We start from the raw sequence: 20,702 nt of genomic DNA on the forward strand, positions 1-20,702 counted from the left end.
GGAGGCTGAGGCAGGAGAATCCCTTCAACCTGGGAGGCAGAGGTTGCAGTGAGCCGAGATCGCGCCACTGCACTCCTGCCTGGGTGACAGAGGGAGACTCTGTCTCAAAACAAAACAAAACAAAAACACCTAAATATGAGTTCATTCATACTGATATCTCCAACCTTAATCCATAAATAACACATGAATATTTTAGCAGTCCCCCCCACTTGCTTGTGTGTAACCTGCCACCCCCAACAGTGAGAAACATGGCTCCCACGATCTCCTGGGATCAGTTTTTCATTATGTAGAAATATCTCACATAACCTTATTTTCTTTTTGAAATTCCAAAGTAAATTAACTATCCAGACAAAAAACAAACTTTTAAAAGTGTTGACTATGCTTTTTCATGCTACATTAGAGTCTGCTCTATTCGAATACTCCCTACAAGGGGTCAAACTGCCAGCACTATCTTTAACATCATTAGCATCATTATCAATATCAATAAATGGTTATTGGGCACCTCTTATAGAACCATAAACTAAGCTGGTTTATGTGGACAGCCTCCAGGGGAACCTTGAGGTGTTGCCCCATCACTAACACATGACAAATTTATGTCACTATCATATGTATACATCTACATTTCTTTTTTAGGTTTATACCTTTTAGACCTGAGAATACTTGTTTACTGGCATTATTGTATATAACACACTTTCTGGTATTCCAAATAAATTAGTACTTTTTAATTTCTAGTTCTGTGGTTATTAGCATTAGCAAAAAGAAGGAAAAAAGTTAAATGATGTGTCTGTTGCATAGTAGGTGCTCAGTAAATACTGACTGTCTCCATTTGGATGTCCGATATTCCTCCCAAACTCAACACATACAAAACTGAATTATTAACCTTTTCCTATAAATCTTTTCATACTCATAGCCCTCCCCACCACAGTTGATGGCAAGTTTATCACTCCAGAACAGAAACTTCAGTGCCATTCTTAATTCCCCTGTTTTTCTCATACCAGCAACCAATCCATCAGGAAACCCTATTAAGTCTACCTTCAAAATATGTACAAAAGCAGACACCTCCTTACCATTTCTACTGCTGCCTCCGTGATCTGAATCTTCATTCTCTCTGCCTGTATTACTGAATAACCCTTTAACTGGTCTCTCTCAGTCTGCTTTTGGCCCTCTATAGTCTTGGCAGCCAGAATAATCCTAGAAAAAGATGTCAGATCATGTTATTTTTCTGCTGAAAAGACTCCAGTGGCTCTCCATTTTCTTAGAATAAGAGCCAAATATTTACAATAGCCTACAAAACTATGAGATCTGCCCCCTCTCCCATCCCATTACCTCTCTGATCTCATTTCCTGCTACTCTTCCCACATTGGCCTACTTGCTACCCCTCAAACACTCTGGATATGATCCTGTTGTAGGGCTTTTGCACTGGCTTTTCCTCTGATGGGAATGCTCTTCTCTGATATCTGGATGGTTAATGCCTTCATTGCTCAAATGTCACTTTCTCAATGGAGCCTACTGCGACCATGCTATTTAATATTGCACCTAGCTTCTAACCCTCACCATTCCTAGTCCCTCTTACCCTGTTCAGCTTTACTTTTTTCTCAGTTTTCTTATATTCTAACATAGAATATAATTTATTCACTTACGCTTATTGCTTATTATGTGTCTCCCCCAGCTAGAATTTGAGTGGCATAAAGGCAGGGATCTTGTTCAGTTTTGTTCATTGATGTGTCTTAGATGCCTAGAAGAAAAAAATACATAGATTGAATGAATAAGTGTATTATTTGAACTCTATGCTTCCTGTACCTCTAAATTATTCTTCAATTTTAAAAAAGCAACACATAAAGGAAAACTTAATTTGATATAAAGGTATCAAGTAGATGTAAGGGCAAAAGGTATCCAGAATCTGAAATGTTACCAAAAGCACTGAGTTTTAAATTCCTCATTTGTTAATGAGTATAATAATGTTAAAATATTGTTGTGACTTTTAAAGTATATGCATAAAAACAGTCAATAATCATGCATTAAGGGATTTCTCAGCTCTTAGGCCTATATAAAATAAGGCCTTGGAAACAAGGTACAAGTTGTCATAAGCCCTTAGAAGCCACTTTCTTTGTAGTGGCATTCCTCTGAAGATCCCTTTTTATCCGAAGTTTGAAATGGTGAGCAAACACTGATAATAGGAAAACAGTTCTTTAAATATGTTTATAAAGATTAATAAAATTATATTGCACCAGTTTTTAATAGGCACACTGAGATCACAGTCACTGAAGATGACTTGGAAACTGAGAATAGAGACAATTGAAAATTGTATATATGTTGCTCTGTTAAACATCTACTTTTCTTGACCACTAAATTTTGGCCCTACTACTCATTTTTTTAAAAAACTGCAGTTTGTCTTCAAGGGTAAAACAGTTGTTTCGTAAATTTACATTGCTGAACATTCAGCACAGATGTAAGTTTCCTTCCCTCCACTGTTTTTTTCGAAAGTAGAAATAACTTCTGTAATAAATAAATAAGTAAATTAATTAATTAATAAGCTGTGGGTTCTATCATGTATCCACTTAGTCCCTGGTACTGTTTCTTTTCTCTGAAATATTAGGAACTGGCTGAAAAGGCAAATGTTATTGGCATAGTTAGTATTCCAGTATGCCAAGCATTGTAGGGAGTGCCAGCTAGCAAGGTGGGGCATCCGGGAAGCTGATAGAACACCAACAAATGAACATATGACTAAATGCTGTTGTTTAAGTTTACCTCTGGGGAATCAGTCTATGAAGTTCCATGGTGACCTTTCATGTTGTCTTTATGATTACTATGAATTTTCCTTTCACTCTTTATTTCCCTTCTGCTTCTATTCTTGATCATAAACCTGGAATAGGGAAAAGGGAAGATTTTTTTTTTATCAGTGGCTATGAAGATGACAGAATAAAGTAACAGGTTAACTTCAGTTCACACGAGAGGGGTACTAAATTTCACTAGAGGTAGAGTAAAAGTATTGGATTTGGAATATATTGGTCTATATTACTCTAGGTTTAGGTGTTTCACTCTTATCACATTTGAATCTTTATGAACAGCAAAAGACAGTCCTGTGTTTCATATAGGTGGGTCCTGTCAATGTGTGCTTCTCTGTAAGGCTGTGATTTATTTGCATCATGAAGAATTGAGTTTATGAGTAACGTATTACATAATAAGCAAATTAGTTAAGTTTGTATTTCAGTTTTTAAAAATCCATTTAACAGTGGTCAAAATATTAAAATCAAATAAATATCCAGTAAAATTCTTATCTCTAGAAGATTACAGGATCTAATACCACACCCTTACTTTAGATGGCTGAGACACATTAGTCACTTTTAGTTCTTTCCCAGGCTTTACTTTACATTTCTGTTATTATGCCAGCTCTTTTCCTTGTTTTGCCAATTAATTTATGTTTTTGTCACAGTTTGTGCCATTGTTTGCCTTATCTTAGAACCAAGGAATCTGGGGAAAGGTTCAAGTCTTTTTAACGTGGGTTTTTCCAAACCTGAAGTTTCCTAGATATGAGTATATAGAAATAAACTGGAATGTGGTATTAATACAAAACCATATATTTATATACCTCTGTATGCATCTTATATTTGTGTTTAGATAAAATTTACATGTGTGTTTTCTATATAAGTTTATCATTCGATTGATATATATACACATATTTATAATATAGAAATGATTTTTCCTTTTTTTCTTTTGAAGTGAATAAATTGATTTTTCACCTTTGAGGTCAGTAAGTATCTTCAGTGCTACCCTGTGAAGTTGCTTTTTGAACATTTATCTTAAATAATGTGGTAGCTATTAAATTCCGTTACTTGGAGTATTATTTCCAGGTCTTTTTGAAAGCCAACTTTCCTTTTTTTTTCTGATAAATAGTTGAATTGAAATTAAAAGACAAAGTCCCTCCCTCCTGAAAGAGACTGCCAGAAATCAGTATGATACTTACTTATTCCTCATTGTCTAACACTGTTTGGAGATTGTTAATCATATGTAATATAATGTTCCAATATTATTTTTGGCATTACATACCAATAGCTATTTTCTGTACAATAAACTATTCATTATTATGCCTTAAAACAACATTAGCCACTTAAAACTTTTTGTTAAAATTTGGGGAATTAATTCTTCTTGTGAGTAAAGTATTAATAAACCTCCTTCTTCTGTATGAAAAGATTACAATGGGTTAGCCTTCTACTACTGCTTCTGATAAAAGTAAAAATGATCCCTGATTGGTAGCCTGCCTTGGGACTGGGAGGAGTGTGGATGGATCATAAATACTGCTGGAAGCTATAGCTTTGGGCTTCCCGTAGCATATTTCTTCTTACTGGGTATGTCCCTCCTTGTGTTTAACACTTGACCTGTCAGTTTTGGAGCTGGAGAATTGTCTCTGAACTCCTACTGAAGAGACATACTTGATGCTGTCCTGCTGACATGCTGTGTTCCTGGCCTGCATCCTTCTTCAGAACTAGTCTGTGTCACATTTTGGCCCATTGAATCTTGTTAGTTTGATTGCCCTGCTGAACCGAACACCACTGCTGCTGGTTGAGCAGAATAGGCATTATACTATCATAAATATTTAATATGAAAAGTGTAATAATAATAACAACAAGTAATTCTTCCTTTATTTTTCAGAAATGTGTTACGGATGAGTGTTTCTTTTTTGAACGATTGGAATCTAATAACTACAATACTTACCGGTCAAGGAAATACACCAGTTGGTATGTGGCACTGAAACGAACTGGGCAGTATAAACTTGGATCCAAAACAGGACCTGGGCAGAAAGCTATACTTTTTCTTCCAATGTCTGCTAAGAGCTGATTTTAATGGCCACATTTAATCTCATTTCACATGAAAGAAGAAGTATATTTTAGAAATTTGTTAATGAGAGTAAAAGAAAATAAATGTGTATAGCTCAGTTTGGATAATTGGTCAAACAACTTTTTATCCAGTAGTAAAATATGTAACCATTGTCCCAGTAAACTAACAAAAGTTGTTGAAAAATGTATATTCCCCCTTTTATATTGCATCTGCTGTTACCCAGTGAAGCTTACCTAGAGCAATGATCTTTTTCATGCATTTGCTTTATTCGAAAAGAGGCTTTTAAAATGTGCACGTTTAGAAACAAAATTTCTTCATGGAAATCATATACATTAGAAAATTACAGTCAGATATTTAATCAATCCAAAATGTCCACTATTTCTTATGTCATTCATTAGTCTACAGGTTTCTAAACATATAAATGTGAACTTAATCAATTCCTTTCATAGTTTTATAATTCTCTGGCAGTTCCTTGTGATAGAGTTTATAAAACAGGCCTGTGTGAACTGCTGGAAGTTCTTCCACAGTCAGGTCAATTTTGTCAAACCCTTCTCTGTACCCATACAGCAACAGCCTAGCAACTCTGCTGGTGATGGGAGTTGTATTTTCAGTCTTCGCCAGGTCATTGAGATCCATCCACTCACATCTTAAGCATTCATGCTGGCAAAAATTTATGGTGAATGAATATGGCTTTAGACGGCAGATGATATACATATCTGACTTCCCAAAAGCTCCAGGATTTGTGTGCTGTTGCCGAATACTCAGGAGGGACCTGAATTCTGATTTTATACCAGTCTCTTCAAAAACTTCTCGAACCGCTGTGTCTCCTACATAAAAAAAAAGATGTACAAATCAATAATAATTACACTTTTAGAAACTGTATCATCAAAGATTTTCAGTTAAAGTAGCATTACGTAAAGGCTCAAAACATTACCCTAACAAAGTAAAGTTTTCAATACAAATTATTTGTCTTGTGGATATTAAGAAATCCCAAAATATTTTCTTACCACTGTAAATTCAAGCAGCTTTTGAAATGCTGAATATTTCTTTGGCTGCTACTTGGAGGCTTATTTACCTGTACATTTTTGGGGTCAGCTCTTTTTAACTTCTTGCTGCTCTGTTTCCCAAAAGGCAAAAATATAGATCGAAAAGTTAAAACATTTTGCATGGCTGCAGTTCCTTTGTTTCTTGAGATAAGATTCCAAAGAACTTAGGATTCATTTCTTCAACACCGAAATGCTGGAGGTGTTTAATCAGTTTTCAAGAAACTTGGAATATAAATAATTTTATAATTCAACAAAGGTTTTCACATTTTATAAGGTTGCTTTTTCAATTAAATGCAAATTTGTGTGGCAGGATTTTTATTACCATTAACATATTTTTGTGGCTGCTTTTTCTACACATCCAGATGGTCCCTCTAACTGGGCTTTCTCTAATTTTGTGATGCCCTGTCATTGTCTCCCAAGGTATTTAGGAGAAGCCCTTTAAAAAGCTGCCTTCCTCTACCACTTTGCTGGAAAGCTTCACAATTGTCACAGATAAGGATTTTTGTTCCAATACTCGTTTTGCCTCCATTTTTCTTGTTTGTCAAATAGTAAATGATATTTGCCCTTGCAGTAATCCTACTGGTGAAAAATATGCAAAGAAGAGGAAGTCACAGAAACATGTCTCAATTCCCATGTGCTCTGACTGTAGACTGTCTTACCATAGACTGTCTTACCAATCCCCTGGATATGCTCGTTTTTTCCCTCTAATAGCTATGGAAAGATGCATAGAAAGGGTATAATGTTTTAAAACATAAGGCATTTATCTGCCATTTTTCAATTACATGCTGACTTCCCTTACAATTGAGATTTGCCCATAGGTTAAACATGGTTAGAAATAACTGAAAGCATAAAAGAAAAATCTAGGCCGGGTGCAGTGGCTCATGCCTATATTCCCTGCACTTTGGGAGGCCAAAGCAGGAGGATCGCTTGAGCCCAGGAGTTCAAGACCAACCTGGTGAAACCCCGTCTCTACAAAAAAACACAAAAATTAGCCAGGCATGGTGGCGTGCACATGTGGTCTCAGGTACTTGGGAGGCTGAGGTGGGAGGGTTGATCACTTGAGGCTGAGAGGTCGAGGTTGCAGTGAGCCATAATCGTGCCACTGCACTCCAGCCTAGGCAACAGAGTGAGACTTTGTCTCAAAAAAAGAGAGAAATTTTCCTTAATAAGAAAAGTAATTTTTACTCTGACATGCAGTACATTTGTTATTAAATTTATTATTCAAGATGGTAGCACTAGTCTTAAATTGTATAAAATATCCCCTAACATGTTTAAATGTCTATTTTTATTCATTATGCTTTGAAAAATAATTATGGGGAAATACATGTTTGTTATTAAATTTATTATTAAAGATAGTAGCACTAGTCTTAACTTTGATATAACATCTCCTAACTTGTTTAAATGTCCATTTTTATTCTTTATGTTTGAAAATAAATTATGGGGATCCTATTTAGCTCTTAGTACCACTAATCAAAAGTTCAGCATGTAGCTCATGATCTATGCTGTTTCTATTTCATGGGAGCACCGGATGGGGTAGTGAGCAAATCTGCCCTGCTCAGCAGTCACCATAGCAGCTGACTGAAAATCAGCACTGCCTGAGTAGTTTTGATCAGTTTAACTTGAATCACTAACTGACTGAAAAGTGAATGGGCAAATAAGTGCTTTTGTCTCCAGAGTATGTGGGAGAACCTTCCTCCTCAAGATGGATATTTCTTCCCCAAGGATTTCAAGATGAATTGAAATTTTTAATCAAGATAGTGTGCTTTATTCTGTCGTATTTTTTATTATTTTAATATACTGTAAGCTAAACTGAAATAGCATTTGCTGTTTTATAGGTTTGAAGAACATAGGAAAAACTAAGAGGTTTTGTTTTTATTTTTGCTGATGAAGAGATATGTTTAAATATGTTGTATTGTTTTGTTTAGTTACAGGACAATAATGAAATGGAGTTTATATTTGTTATTTCTATTTTGTTATATTTAATGATAGAATTAGATTGAAATAAAATATAATGGGAAATAATCTGCAGAATGTGGGTTTTCCCGGTGTTTCCCTCTGACTCTAGTGCACTGATGATCTCTGATAAGGCTCAGCTGCTTTATAGTTCTCTGGCTAATGTAGGAGATACTCTTCCTGCCAGTGGTAATATGATTTTTTAGGAAGGCAGTTTGTCAATTTTAATCTTGTGGATACCTTTATACTCTTACGGTATTATTTTATACAAAAGCCTTGAGGATTGCATTCTATTTTCTATATGACCCTCTTGATTTTTAAAAAACACTATGGATAACAATTCTTCATTTACCTAGTATTATGAAAGAATGAAGGAGTTCAAACAAATGTGTTTCCCAGTTAACTAGAGTTTACTGTTTGAGCCAATATAAATGTTTAACTGTTTGTGATGGCAGTATTCCTAAAGTACATTGCATGTTTTCCTAAATACAGAGTTTAAATAATTTCAATAATTCTTAGATGATTCAGCTTCATCATTAAGAATATCTTTTGTTTTATGTTGAGTTAGAAATGCCTTCATATAGACATAGTCTTTCAGACCTCTACTGTCAGTTTTCATTTCTAGCTGCTTTCAGGGTTTTATTAATTTTAAGGCAAAGCTTTAATTTATACTAAGCTTAGGAAGTATGGCTAATGCCAACTGCAGTTTTTTCTTCTTAATTCCACATGACTGAGGCATATATGATCTCTGGATAGGTGAGTTGTTGTGACAACCACAAACACTTTTTTTTTTTTTTAAGAAAAAACGGTAGTGAAGTTTTAATTATCTGGACTTTAAGAAGGATTCCGGAGTATACTTAGGCCTGAAATTATACGTATTTGGCTTGGAAATACGTGTTTCTTCAATTACATCTACAAATAAGTACAGCTGAAATTCAGAGGACCCATAAGAGTTCACATGAAAAAATCAATCCATTTGAAAAGGCAAGATGCAGGGGAGAGGAAGCCTTGCAAATCTGCAGACTGCTTTTTGCCCAATATAGATTGGGTAAGGATGCAAAACATAAGCTTAATTAGCTCACATGCTCTGCTCTCACGTGGCACCAGTGGATAGTGTGAGAGAATTAGGCTGTAGAACAAATGGCCTTCTCTTTCAGCATTCGCACCACTACAAAATCAACTTTTATATCAACAGAAGAGTAAGCATAAACTAAGCAAAAGGTCAATAAGTACCTGAAACCAAGATTGGCTAGCGATATATCTTAATGCAATCCATTTTCTGATGGATTGTTAGGAGTTGGCTATATAATGTATGTACGGTATTTTGATTTGTGTAAAAGTTTTAAAAATCAAGCTTTAAGTACATAGACATTTTTAAATAAAATATTTAAAGACAATTTAGAAAATTGCCTTAGTATCATTGTTGGCTAAATAGAATAGGGGACATGCATATTAAGAAAAAGGTCGTGGAGAAATAATATTGGTATCAAACAAATACATTGATTTGTTATGATACACATTGAATTTGATCTAATAGTTTAAGGAATAGGTAGGAAAATTTGGTTTCTATTTTTTGATTTCCTGTAAATCAGTGACATAAATAATTCTTAGCTTATTTTGTATTTCCTTGTCTTAAATACTGAGTTCAGTAAGTTGTGTTAGGGGATTATTTCTCAGTTGAGACTTTCTTATATGACATTTTACTATGTTTTGACTTCCTGACTATTAAAAATAAATAGTACAGTTTTCATAAAGTGAAGAATTATATCATCACTGCTTTATAACTGACTTTATTATATTTATTTCAAAGTTCATTTAAGGGCTACTGTTCATCCTCTGTGATGGAATGGTCAGGAATTTGTTTTCTTATAGTTTAATTCCAACAACAATATTAGTCGTATCCAAAATAACCTTTAATGCTAAACTTTACTGATGTATATCCAAAGCTTCTCCTTTTCAGACAGATTAATCCAGAAGCAGTCATAAACAGAATAGGTGGTATGTTTCTAATGATATTATTTCTACTAATGGAATAAACTGTAATATTAGAAATTATGCTGCTAATTATATCAGCTCTGAGGTAATTTCTGAAATGTTCAGACTCAGTCTGAACAAATTGGAAAATTTAAATTTTTATTCTTAGCTATAAAGCAAGAAAGTAAACACATTAATTTCCTCAACATTTTCAAGCCAATTAAAAATAGGGAAGATACACACCAATATCTTCTTCAGGCTCTGACAGGCCTCCAGGAAACTTCCACATATTTTTCAACTGCAGTATAAAGTCAGAAAATAAAGTTAACATAACTTTCACTAACACACACATATGTAGATTTCACAAAATCCACCTATAATTGGTCAAAGTGGTTGAGAATATATTTTTTAGTAATTGCATGCAAAATTTTTCTAGCTTCCATCCTTTTTCCCTCGTTTCTCCTTTTTTTGGGGGAGCTAGTAACTGATGAAATCTTTTCCCACCTTTTCTCTTCAGGAAATATAAGTGGTTTTGTTTGGTTAACATGATACATTCTGTGTGAATGAAACATTGGAGGGAAACATCTACTGAATTTCTGTAATTTAAAATATTTTGCTGCTAGTTAACTATGAACAGATAGAAGAATCTTACAGATGCTGCTATAAAAAAGTAGAAAATACAGTATAAATTTCATCACTAAAATATGCTATTTTAAAATCTATTTCCTATATTGTATTTCTAATCAGATGTATTACTCTTATTATTTCTATTGTATGTGTTAATGATTTTATGTAAAAATGTAATTGCTTTTCATGAGTAGTATGAATAAAATTGATTAGTTTGTGTTTTCTTGTCTCCCATTTCTTTGTGTCTTCTTGTCTATGAATTCTTTTTTCTTTTTTTTTGTTGGGGAGGGGCAGGTGGAAAGATCTGATCTTGGAATAAGGATAAATATAGAAAAATGGATTAGAAACAATTATGAGATGACATGGACAATATTCTTATGGCTGACATGATTACTTTTTTTCCTGTTAGAGTTCTGTTATATCTATCCATCACATGACAAAAGCTAAAGAATGAGAAATTATAACATACTCATAAGGGAGCTGTACCTTTGGCTAGTACCCTATACTCTTCATTCATAAAGTAAGTTATGGACCTTTTACTGGTTTGCTTTGTGACCCACTCATTTCCTGGATGAATGCTTCTTAAAAGAATGTGTCATTTCTCAACTATGCTAGGTTGGAGACCAGTGGCATGGTTCCCAGAGTTTCCATAGACTTGATTATGTGGGTACAGAATTCAGGCTTTCAGTGTCTGGGCTAGGCTTGACATTAATTTATAAAGGATATTATGCTTTATTACTGTAGAAATATATCTGTAAATATACCTCTATATCAATGTACTGTCTTCTAGATTCCATTTGGAAATATTCCCAGAAGGTTTATTTCTCCAGAAACTATGCAGTCTTTGTCTGACAAGATGTTGAACTTTACCACCGTAAATTCCATTTACTTTTTGAGACAGGGTCTCATTCTGCTGGCCAGCCTGGAGTGCAGTGGCACCATCAGAGCTCACTGCAGTCTTGACCTGCCTGGGCTCAGGTGATCCTCCCACCTCAGCTTCCTGAGTAGTTGGGACTACAGGTGTACACTACCACACCTAATTTTTTTTTTTTTTTTTTTTTTTTTAGAGATGAGGTTTCACCCTGTTGCCCAGGCTGGTCTTGAACTCCTGAGGGTCAGGCAATCCTCCCACCTGGGCTTCCCAAAGTGCTGGGGTTACAGGCATGAGCTACCATAACCAGCCTGTAAGTTCTGTTTCTAACAAAAGAAAAGTTATAATGGAGCAGACAAATGTTTCCTAAAAACAATAAAAGTCAACTTTAAAAATCTTTGACCATAAATGATTAGAGATTGATTGTTAATTAAATCTGGAGATGAACTTATTAGAGAGGGAAAATGCTAGACATAAGGATTGAAAACAGCTCACACAAATTTGATTTTGACTATTTCATAAATTAAACTTTTTATATGGAAATATTAGGTATATGTTTATGCTGGTAAGTATTTTGTGACATTTTATGGTGCGACTTAGGTTTTTAAAATGCTTACTTCTCACCTAAAAAAGCTTGAGCCTGAGTAGTAGACAGGCCTAAGCTATGTGGTTTGTGAAAAATCTAGTTAATGTCCTAGATATGATCAGTAGTGAGATAAGCATGTCTTCCCACTTTTTTTCTTTATATCAAACAATTCCCATTAGCTGTGTTTAGCAATATAACAACAACATTAAAATACTAATGCTGGGCACAGTGCCTCACATCTATAATCCCAGCGCTTTGGGAGACTGAGACAGGAAGATCACTTGAGCCTTGGAGTTCAAGGCTGCAGTGAGTTACTGTGCCACCACACTCCAGCCTGGGCAACAGAGTGAGACCCCAGATGCTATGCCAGGTCTGACCCACAGACTCTGACTGAATGATGGATGAGAAAATGCACTCAGGCACAGATCACAGATATCCACTGAAAGAGTGGGCTGGGGACTGGGCCACTCATAGAAAGAGTTGCAGTAGCCACGGCCCTGACAAGCCAGTGCTGCGGGCATTTATTCAGTACAGATTGAATGAGAAAGGCCTTGAGTCAACACAGTTGTGGGTAATTAACATGGTCATGCTCCTCCCCACCCCCACCCTCGCCACCATTACCCCAGAGAAAGTAGTCCTGTGCGCCAACGGTTAACTTACCTAGATCAGTTTCTTTACATCCCCATGTTACCTAAACTAAGCTTTCAGGCACCAGATAAGAGAATCTGGCTGCCTTCAGCCAAATCCTTTTCCGAAGCTTTTGTAAACCTTCCAGCCTTCCAAGAAGGTTTGCATCTTTCTACAATTTTTCCCACCACCCTGAACAATCTCCTATGCTATGCTAAATATTTGTATAAGAATTATGCACATTTAAACTTCACAATACTCCCATGAGAGGCTATAATTTGTTCCCATTTTAGAGGTGATGAAACTGAGGGCATAAAGACACTTGACTGGGGTCACACACCTAGTATGTGATAAACTCAGTGTTACAATCCAGGCAGGCTGGTTCTAACCATCTTTTAAGAAATTGTAAAAGTCGATTTGATATTTTCTCACTAATCCTTAGTGACTGTCCACTGCTTTTTCATATACCTTTTAATCTCTTCCTTGGACCTAATTGGAATATTCGATGTAAATCCAATTAGATTCTGTGTCTTAGACTTACACTTTTCCAGGGCTCACAAATTTGGACTACAGTTCAGTGCCAAATGTCTTTGTATCTGTTGCTTGTGAGTTCCCCATCTAGAATGTTCTGATTGGCATGGAATTTATTTCTTAGCTAGTGATCTTTTATTATTCTTTCTTTCCAGTATATTGTTTTATGGTGAAAAATTTACTGAGGATCGGTTTTGAAAATGTAGCCTATGAGATTATGTTTTTCATCTTTGTTCTCCCTTCCTATAAAAGAAGATGATATCTCTATGCCTCAAGTGGAAAATTCCATGATCCTTTTTTTTCCTAATCTTAAAAAAGGAACTTTCCACTCTCTTGTGAAAGAAATATTCTAAAATGCTCTTGTGCTTAACTGCTTTGTTGGGTGCTACTCAACATTCACATATATGACCCCTCCCTGCTTTGAGTTGGTGGGGTCTAGTTCCTTTAAGTATATCTGATTTTCACATACTACAAAAGGTATAGTATCCTTTTAACTTATAAAAATATGTGATTTTAGACCATATTTAGAGTAGTTCCATCATATTTTGGAATGGTGAATGGTATGACAATTTTCCTATACATTTGGCAATTATAAGTCTGATGTTCTTTGTGTGTGTGTAGCAGTAAATGGAAAACAGAAGACAGTGTGGATGATGTAAGGGTGGTCTCATTTATCACTCTGCAATCCTTCCTTCCCCACTGTTAGAAATTGCTAGCCCAAGAAATAATCATTTGGCTACTAAGAAAGGGTAAATTTTCTGATGCATTTTTAAGAGATATTAACAGAATGTAAGATACTTTCTCTGTTAAAGCATGTTCAAGTTTAAAACCACTATTTCTTTGAAAACTTATACTGAAGACAAACTCAAGTTTATTTTAGGGTTTCTAGAATGGGTGAAAGGAATGATTCACTTTCTGATTCTTTTTCTGTTTTCCCCGTTCCACAGACATCTGCTTTCCTAAGCAGAGGATTCATTTTAAGACCTTCCCTAGGCATGGCTACTGAAATCCTAACCAGAAGTTTGTATAAACACAACCCTTAAAAGACTACTAATTTCTTTCAGCCATATCTCAAGAACCCAGAGCAAGGGCACAGACCTGCTAGCCTTTTCGCTTTGGTTCTCATATATATGTGACTCTCTTGTTCTGTCTTTACTCCAACTTGGTCAGATGCCAGAAATTTGGTTATCTTTTATTTTTCATTGTTCTAGTCTTTAATAATCCTATCGCCTTTTATAATTCAGACCTACTGTATTTAGATAAATCTCACTAGATACAATATTATCACTGTTACCAATGAGATAGAAGCTACCACAGAGTGTCTCATAAGTTTGTTCATTGATTCAATAGAAATTTATTGCTTGTTAGGTGTTGGGCATACCGAAGTTAATGTACATGGCAAACCCAGTCATTCTTTTTATCTTGGCACCATGTGTTTTTCTTAATAACACTTATCTCCACCTTACATAACATTTATTCATTTTATTATTTATATCTTACACATTTGAATGTAAGCTCCATATGTAGAAACTTTGCTTTTCTTAACTCCATATGTGGAAACTATACATCTGTTCACTTATGGATACCTAGTGCTTAGTGCACCATGTATTTTTCTTAATAACACATCTCCACCTTATATAATATTCATTCATTTTATTATTTGTATCTTATGCATTTTAATGTAAGCTCCTTATGTAGAAACTTTACTTTGTTCACTGATGTGTACCTAGTGCTTAGAACAGTGTATACAGCAGAGTATGTATAAGAACTCAGTAATATTCAGTGAATAAATTAATGGGTCACTACCCTTAACTCTTGAACACTCAGTTTATAGGGTCAAGTCACTGTTAGGTCTTTTATTACTTAAAATATTGGGGTAGGGATGAAGGACTGGAATATGTGTGTAGGGAAAGCGAAAGGACATGTAAGTGTCAACTTAGATATGTGTTTGAATTTGTGCATATGCTCATGTTGAGGGTTAAATTTTCCTCTGCAAAAAACACTTGATATTAATGCCTGGGGAGAGTGAGGTACATAAAGAAAGGAGAGAAACTGGCTTGGATATCTGAAAAGAATGCCCATTAGTTATTTATAATAAGGAAATAAGTATATATAATCTACATAATTTATTAAACATTAAATATAAATTACTTATTGTTAATAGCTATCAGTTATATTGAAATATCACCTAATACCAAATATTTACAGAAATTAAATTATTCCTTTTATTTTTATTACAACATTGAACTATATGTTAATTCTTAATTTTCATATTTTGTTGCTCTCTTAGATGTAGCTCTGTTTATCACTTAAAAAAATCAAAACCCTACTTAGGAGTATCATTCCTACTTAATCCACAAATAAACTGTCTTATATAATTTGAACTTCTTCAGTTTCTACCAGTACCAACTGCCTAAAAGTGTAGGGGGAACATGACTAGATTCTGAAAAGCATCACTTTCTTGGTCTTAAAGGACCAATTATTAGCAGGTTTGAAAATCAGCAGAGCCAGGAAGCTCAATGTGCTAGTTTAGTGGTTCTCAAACTTTACATCAGAATCACCTGGAGGGCTTATAAACACAATTGCTGGGCTTTATCCTCTAGAGCTTCAGATTCCACAGATCTGGGGTGGGGCCTGAGAATTTGCATTTTTAATAAGTTGATGCTGTTATTGTCTCTCAGCTCCAAATCTACGCTTCTGTACTTGCTTAGTGATGCTGGAGCTGGGATTCTGCTAACCAGTTTCTGCTTTGCCAGCTGACTTCCTTTTATGCTCCACCATTAGACTGCAAGGCTGGAGGAGGAAGGGACTAGCTCCTTACTGTGGGCTTTCTGTGTGCTCGTGGTTCCTGTATCACAGCTTCAAGGCTGCTTCACTCTAGCAGCAGCAGTTCCTTCCCATAGTATCAGAATCCAGTTTGAAGTTTTTCTAACATTTGTAAGAGAAGCTTCATTTTGCATCCCCTTCCCAAGAGACACCAGCAAGCTGATGCCTCATTCTCAGAGATATGGGTCCAGATAAACCAGCACCAGCTAAACAGCACGAGGTTTGCGTTTTAACTGTTCATGGTCCCACATGAAGGGACCCACAATCCACCAGAATGGCATAATGATGACTCTAAACTGAAGATATTTAAGATACAGCAGATGCAGAAAGAAAGCATTTCTGAGCTTCCTTTATCTAACTAAAGGCAAAGCTTTCTGAGAATGAAGCTGCCATTAATCCCCTTAGTAGGAGTGGGGGATTGAGGGGGTTGGGGAAGCTTTCAGCCAGGAAGGAGAGTGACCATTAGCACCTAGATGAGAAATTACATAACAAAACTTTGTCAGAAGCTACTATGCCTGCATGTTTTCACTAGAAGCCCTATACCCCTCTATCCTCTTTTATTCAGATGATATAATATACAGTATATAAACCCTTACCCCTAGCCAAGCCATTCCTTACAGAGTACTCTTAAACTTTTCTTCTGTTGATCTATTTGTTGTCAATTAATTTGTAGCACCATCCCCTCCACCCAGTTCTAAGTTGGTAGAGGAAAAGTTTTCTTCCCCACCTACTTTTTTTTTTTTTTAGACAGAGTCTTGCTCTGTCGGCTAGGCTGGAGTGCAATGGCACGATCTTGGCTCACTGCAACCTCTGTCTCCCAGGTTCAAGCGATTCTCCTGCCTCAGCCTTCCAAGTAGCTTGGATTACAGGCGCCTACCACTATACCCGGCTAATTTTTGTATTTTTGTAGAGACGCGGTTTTACCATGTTGGGCAGCCTGGTCTTGAACTCTTGAACTCTTGACCTCATGATCTGCCTGCCTCGGCCTCCCAAAGTGCTGGGATTACAGGCGTGAGCCACTGTGCCTTGCCTCTTCCTCACCTACTTTATGACTTAACCTTTTTGGTTGACTTTCCCAGTCTGTGAAATTAGGACAGGTTGCTATGATGATTAAAGTAGGTAATTAATATACAGCACATAATGTGTCTGGAGTTGGTTCCTTTCAGTGGGTTCTTGGTCTCACTGACTTCACGAATGAAGCTGCGGACCTTCGCGGTGTGTGTTAATAGCTCTTAAAGGTGGCACAGACCCAATGAGTGAGCAGCAGCAAGATTTATTATGAAGAGCAAAATAACAAAGCTTCCACAGCCTGGAAGGAGACCCCAGTGGGTTGCCGCTACTGGCTGAAGAGGCCAGCTTTTATTCTCTTATTTGTCCCCACCCACGTCCTGCTGATTGGCCCATTTTGCAGAGCAGTGATTGGTCCATTTTACAGAGTGCTGATTGGTGCGTTTACAATCTTCCAGCTAGACAGAAAAGTTCTCCAAGTCTTCACTCGACCTGAGAAGTCCAGCTGGCTTCACCTCTTAATATGATAGTGTGAAGCACAGGTTAAACATTCACTAAATGCTAAATGGTGTTATTAATAAAATCAAGTCTCTTAATTTCTTACATTAAGTTGATTTTCTCAGTAGTTTTGTCACACTATAACATTAAAGTTGCATCTTCCAGGCTTTTAGATCATAGCATATTTTACTCAGTAGGTTCTTTTTACATTTGGATCTTTTGTTATTTGAATGCAAATGAGGATGATCATTCATATGTATGCCTGTGTGTATACATGTTACACAGAGACAGTCCCATTATTTGTTTACCCCTCTATGTGCTGTTATAGTTTACCTCTGCCAACATAAAAGTGGTCTTTTCTACATAGGAAATTTTAGGAGTGCTATTCACATATTTCCACCCATGAGTCACAGACAGAACTAGGACTTCAAGAGGTCATCTCTAATTCAGGTATTCTCTGATAAGTCACTCAGTGCCTAACACACCTATGACAAATGGTTTCCTGGCTTCCACAGTTTCTCCAAATCCTTTAACAAATATTTGGAGGCTAAGACTGCAGGCTAGTCAGTAAAGATGCACAAGATTTCTTCTGCATCTGATTCCTTGTGCACTGATGACTCCTAAGAGGTCATCAGTTCTGGTTGCCATCCTGAATATTTCAGACTATTTCTGATTTTAAGTCCTCATATTATTAAATACTCTATCTTTTGCAGAGCCCTCAGGCAAGGGGAGGGTGTTTTCTGTAGCCAGAAGAAGGGTGCTGCTTCTACTGGCTCAGAGGGTTCAAGAGAATTTGAAATTCAAAATTCTTATGTCCATTCACTCAGGGTCGCAGGATCCCCACTCTTTTCCTGTTACGGGATTGGCTTTGACATAGGACACTTGTCAAACTCTACTCAGTCTCCTTTGCAGCTCTGATATTCTCTTACAGTTGGATCTAGGCCTGATTTTCTTTTCTTTTTTTTTTTTTTTTTGAGACAGAGTCTCGCTCTGTCGCCCAGGCGGGAGTGCAGTAGCGCGATCTCGGCTCACTGCAAGCTCCGCCTCCCGGGTTCATGCCATTCTCCTGCCTCAACCTCCTGCATAGCTGGGACTACAGGTGCCCGCCATCACGCCCGGCTAATTTTTTTGTATTTTTAGTAGAGACGGGGTTCCACCGTGTTAGCCAGGATGGTCTCAATCTTCTGACCTCGTGATCCGCCTGCCTAGGCCTCCCAAAGTGCTGGGATTACAGGCGTGAGCCACCGCGCCCGGCCAAGGCCTGATTTTCAATATTGCCTTTGTGGCTGGAGAACATAGGGGTCCCTTTAAATGGTGCCATGGAGGTCTTGGGGTTTTCATATTGTGCCTTGAATTGACAGGCTGACTTGAACTTGTCATTTTTATTTTGCCAAGGCATCTAAACTAGTTAACAAAAGCTAGCCATCTCCAAACCTATATAATTATTATTATCCCCTGTACTGTTAAAGTGCCATGGCTACCAAACAACTCAATACTTCTGTTTCCATCTATACCTCATTCCTTTCCATATATAAGAATCTTAGTAGCTGCTATGTTACTATATGCCAGGGCTTATCACTGCCCAACTCTATTGATGCCAGCATGCTGACTGGACCTGGAAAGTAGGAAGTGTCACGTATTCTAGATGTCCTAGTAAGACATCTGGGTGCTAGAGGATAGGAGATGCCCCTATTAAGTGTTTAGAAGTATAGTTGTCAGAGGTGTTTAAATCAGAGTGACCCCATCTTGTAAAGAGGCTGGGTAAAATAAGGCTGAGATCTGCTGGGCTGCATTACCAGGAGGTTAGGCATTCTAAGTCACAGGATGAGATAGGAGGTCACACAAGATACAGGTCATAACGACCTTGCTGATAAAACAGGTTGCAGTAAAGAAGCCAGCCAAAACCCACCAAAACCAAGATGGGGATGAAAGTGACCTCTGGTCATCCTTACTGCTCATTATATGCTAATTACAGTGCATTAGCATGCTAAAAGACACTCCCACCATGACAGTTGACAAATGCCATGGTAATATCAGGAAGTTACCCTATTTGGTCTAAAAAGGGGAGGAACCCTCAGTTCCGGGAATTGCCTGCCCCTTTCCTGGAAAACTCATGAATAAGCCAACGCTTGTTTAGCATATAATCAAGAAATAACTCTAAGTATCCTTAGTGGAGAAGCCCAAGCCACTGCTCTGCATATGGAGTAGCCATTGTTTATTCCTTTACTTTCTTTTTCTTTTCTTTTCTTTTCTTTCTTTTTTTTTTGACACGAGTCTCACTCTGTGGCCCTGGCTAGAGGGCAGTAACATGATCTCAGGTTTCGGCAAACTCCGCCTCCTGGGTTCTAGCGATTCTCCTGCCTCACCCTCCCGAGTAGCTGGGATTACAGGCATGTGCCACCATGCCCTGCTAATTTTTGTGTTTTTTTAAAGTAGAGATGGGTTTTCACCATGTTAGCCAGGCTGGTCTCAAACTCCTGGCCTCAAGTGACCCACCCACCTCAGCCTCCCAAAGTGCTGAGGTTACAGGCACCAGCCACCGCACCTGGCCTATTCTTTTTACCTCACTTCCGATGGCAGGAATATAGGCCCACCACCAGCCCGGCTAATTTTTTGTATTTTAGGAGGGTTTCAGGGGTTACCAGGATGTGATCTGCCCTCCTTGGCCTCCCAAAGTGCAGGGATTACAGGCGTGAGCCACTGCGCCCAGCCCCTTTACTTTCTTAATAAACTTGCTTTCACTTTATGGATTCACCCGAATTCTTTCTTGTGTGAGATCCAAGAACCCTCTCTTGGGGTCTGGATCAGGACCCCCTTCTGGTAACAGTAGTCTGTAGATCTCTAAGGTATGAGTGATTTGGTGCACCTTGCAACTATCCCCACTCACAGCACTTGGAGCAATACTTTTACTTTTTTACATTTTGGAAGCAGCATATACCATATTTGGGAATATCTCTCCAATTCATTTCTACTAACAAAAAGCCTGGATCCTTTCCTCCTACTGTGAATTGTAAACTAAAAATAAAATCCTAAACCCCTACCAACTGAATGGACCCCCTCTTGACCAAGGGGACCTCAAAAAAACCTTGTAAACTAAATCCCCAGCCATGATGGGTAGGGAGGTTGGACACACCTGATTATACCCCTTCTATTTTGGAGTTTAGTCACAACTGACCATTATTATGTTAACACATTATTATGTTAACATAAGACAACAAAATGGACTCTTTGTGACAATAAGATACCAAATTATAAACAGGATCTAAAGCCATGCCAGACAAGGGTTAAGTCACACAACCCTGCAGGTCACTCTGACCCA

General features: G+C 37.1%; 2 protein-coding genes across 5 annotated transcripts in view; one reads left to right on the plus strand and one right to left on the minus strand.

Annotated features, from left to right (window-relative positions):
• FGF2 (fibroblast growth factor 2) overlaps nucleotides 1-10,658 on the plus strand; it is a 72,536-nt gene extending 61,878 nt beyond the window's left edge. Inside the window, exon 3 of the mRNA XM_032146787.2 lies at nucleotides 4,651-10,658. Coding sequence (XP_032002678.1) covers nucleotides 4,651-4,836 — 186 coding nt within the window. The 3' untranslated portion in view covers nucleotides 4,837-10,658. The remainder of the gene's footprint in view (nucleotides 1-4,650) is intronic.
• Nucleotides 5,266-20,702, minus strand: part of NUDT6 (nudix hydrolase 6) — a 29,743-nt gene continuing 14,306 nt past the window's right edge. For all 4 annotated transcript variants that reach the window (XM_032146776.2, XM_032146782.2, XM_058436726.1 and 1 more), the window contains 2 exons: nucleotides 10,053-10,107; nucleotides 5,266-5,663 (listed from right to left, as the gene is read on the minus strand). In XM_032146776.2, coding sequence (XP_032002667.1) covers nucleotides 5,266-5,663; nucleotides 10,053-10,107 — 453 coding nt within the window. The remainder of the gene's footprint in view (nucleotides 5,664-10,052; nucleotides 10,108-20,702) is intronic.

Source organism: Hylobates moloch, unplaced genomic scaffold (assembly GCF_009828535.3).
Source record: "Hylobates moloch isolate HMO894 unplaced genomic scaffold, HMol_V3 SCAFFOLD_3, whole genome shotgun sequence".
Classification (NCBI taxonomy): domain Eukaryota; kingdom Metazoa; phylum Chordata; class Mammalia; order Primates; family Hylobatidae; genus Hylobates; species Hylobates moloch.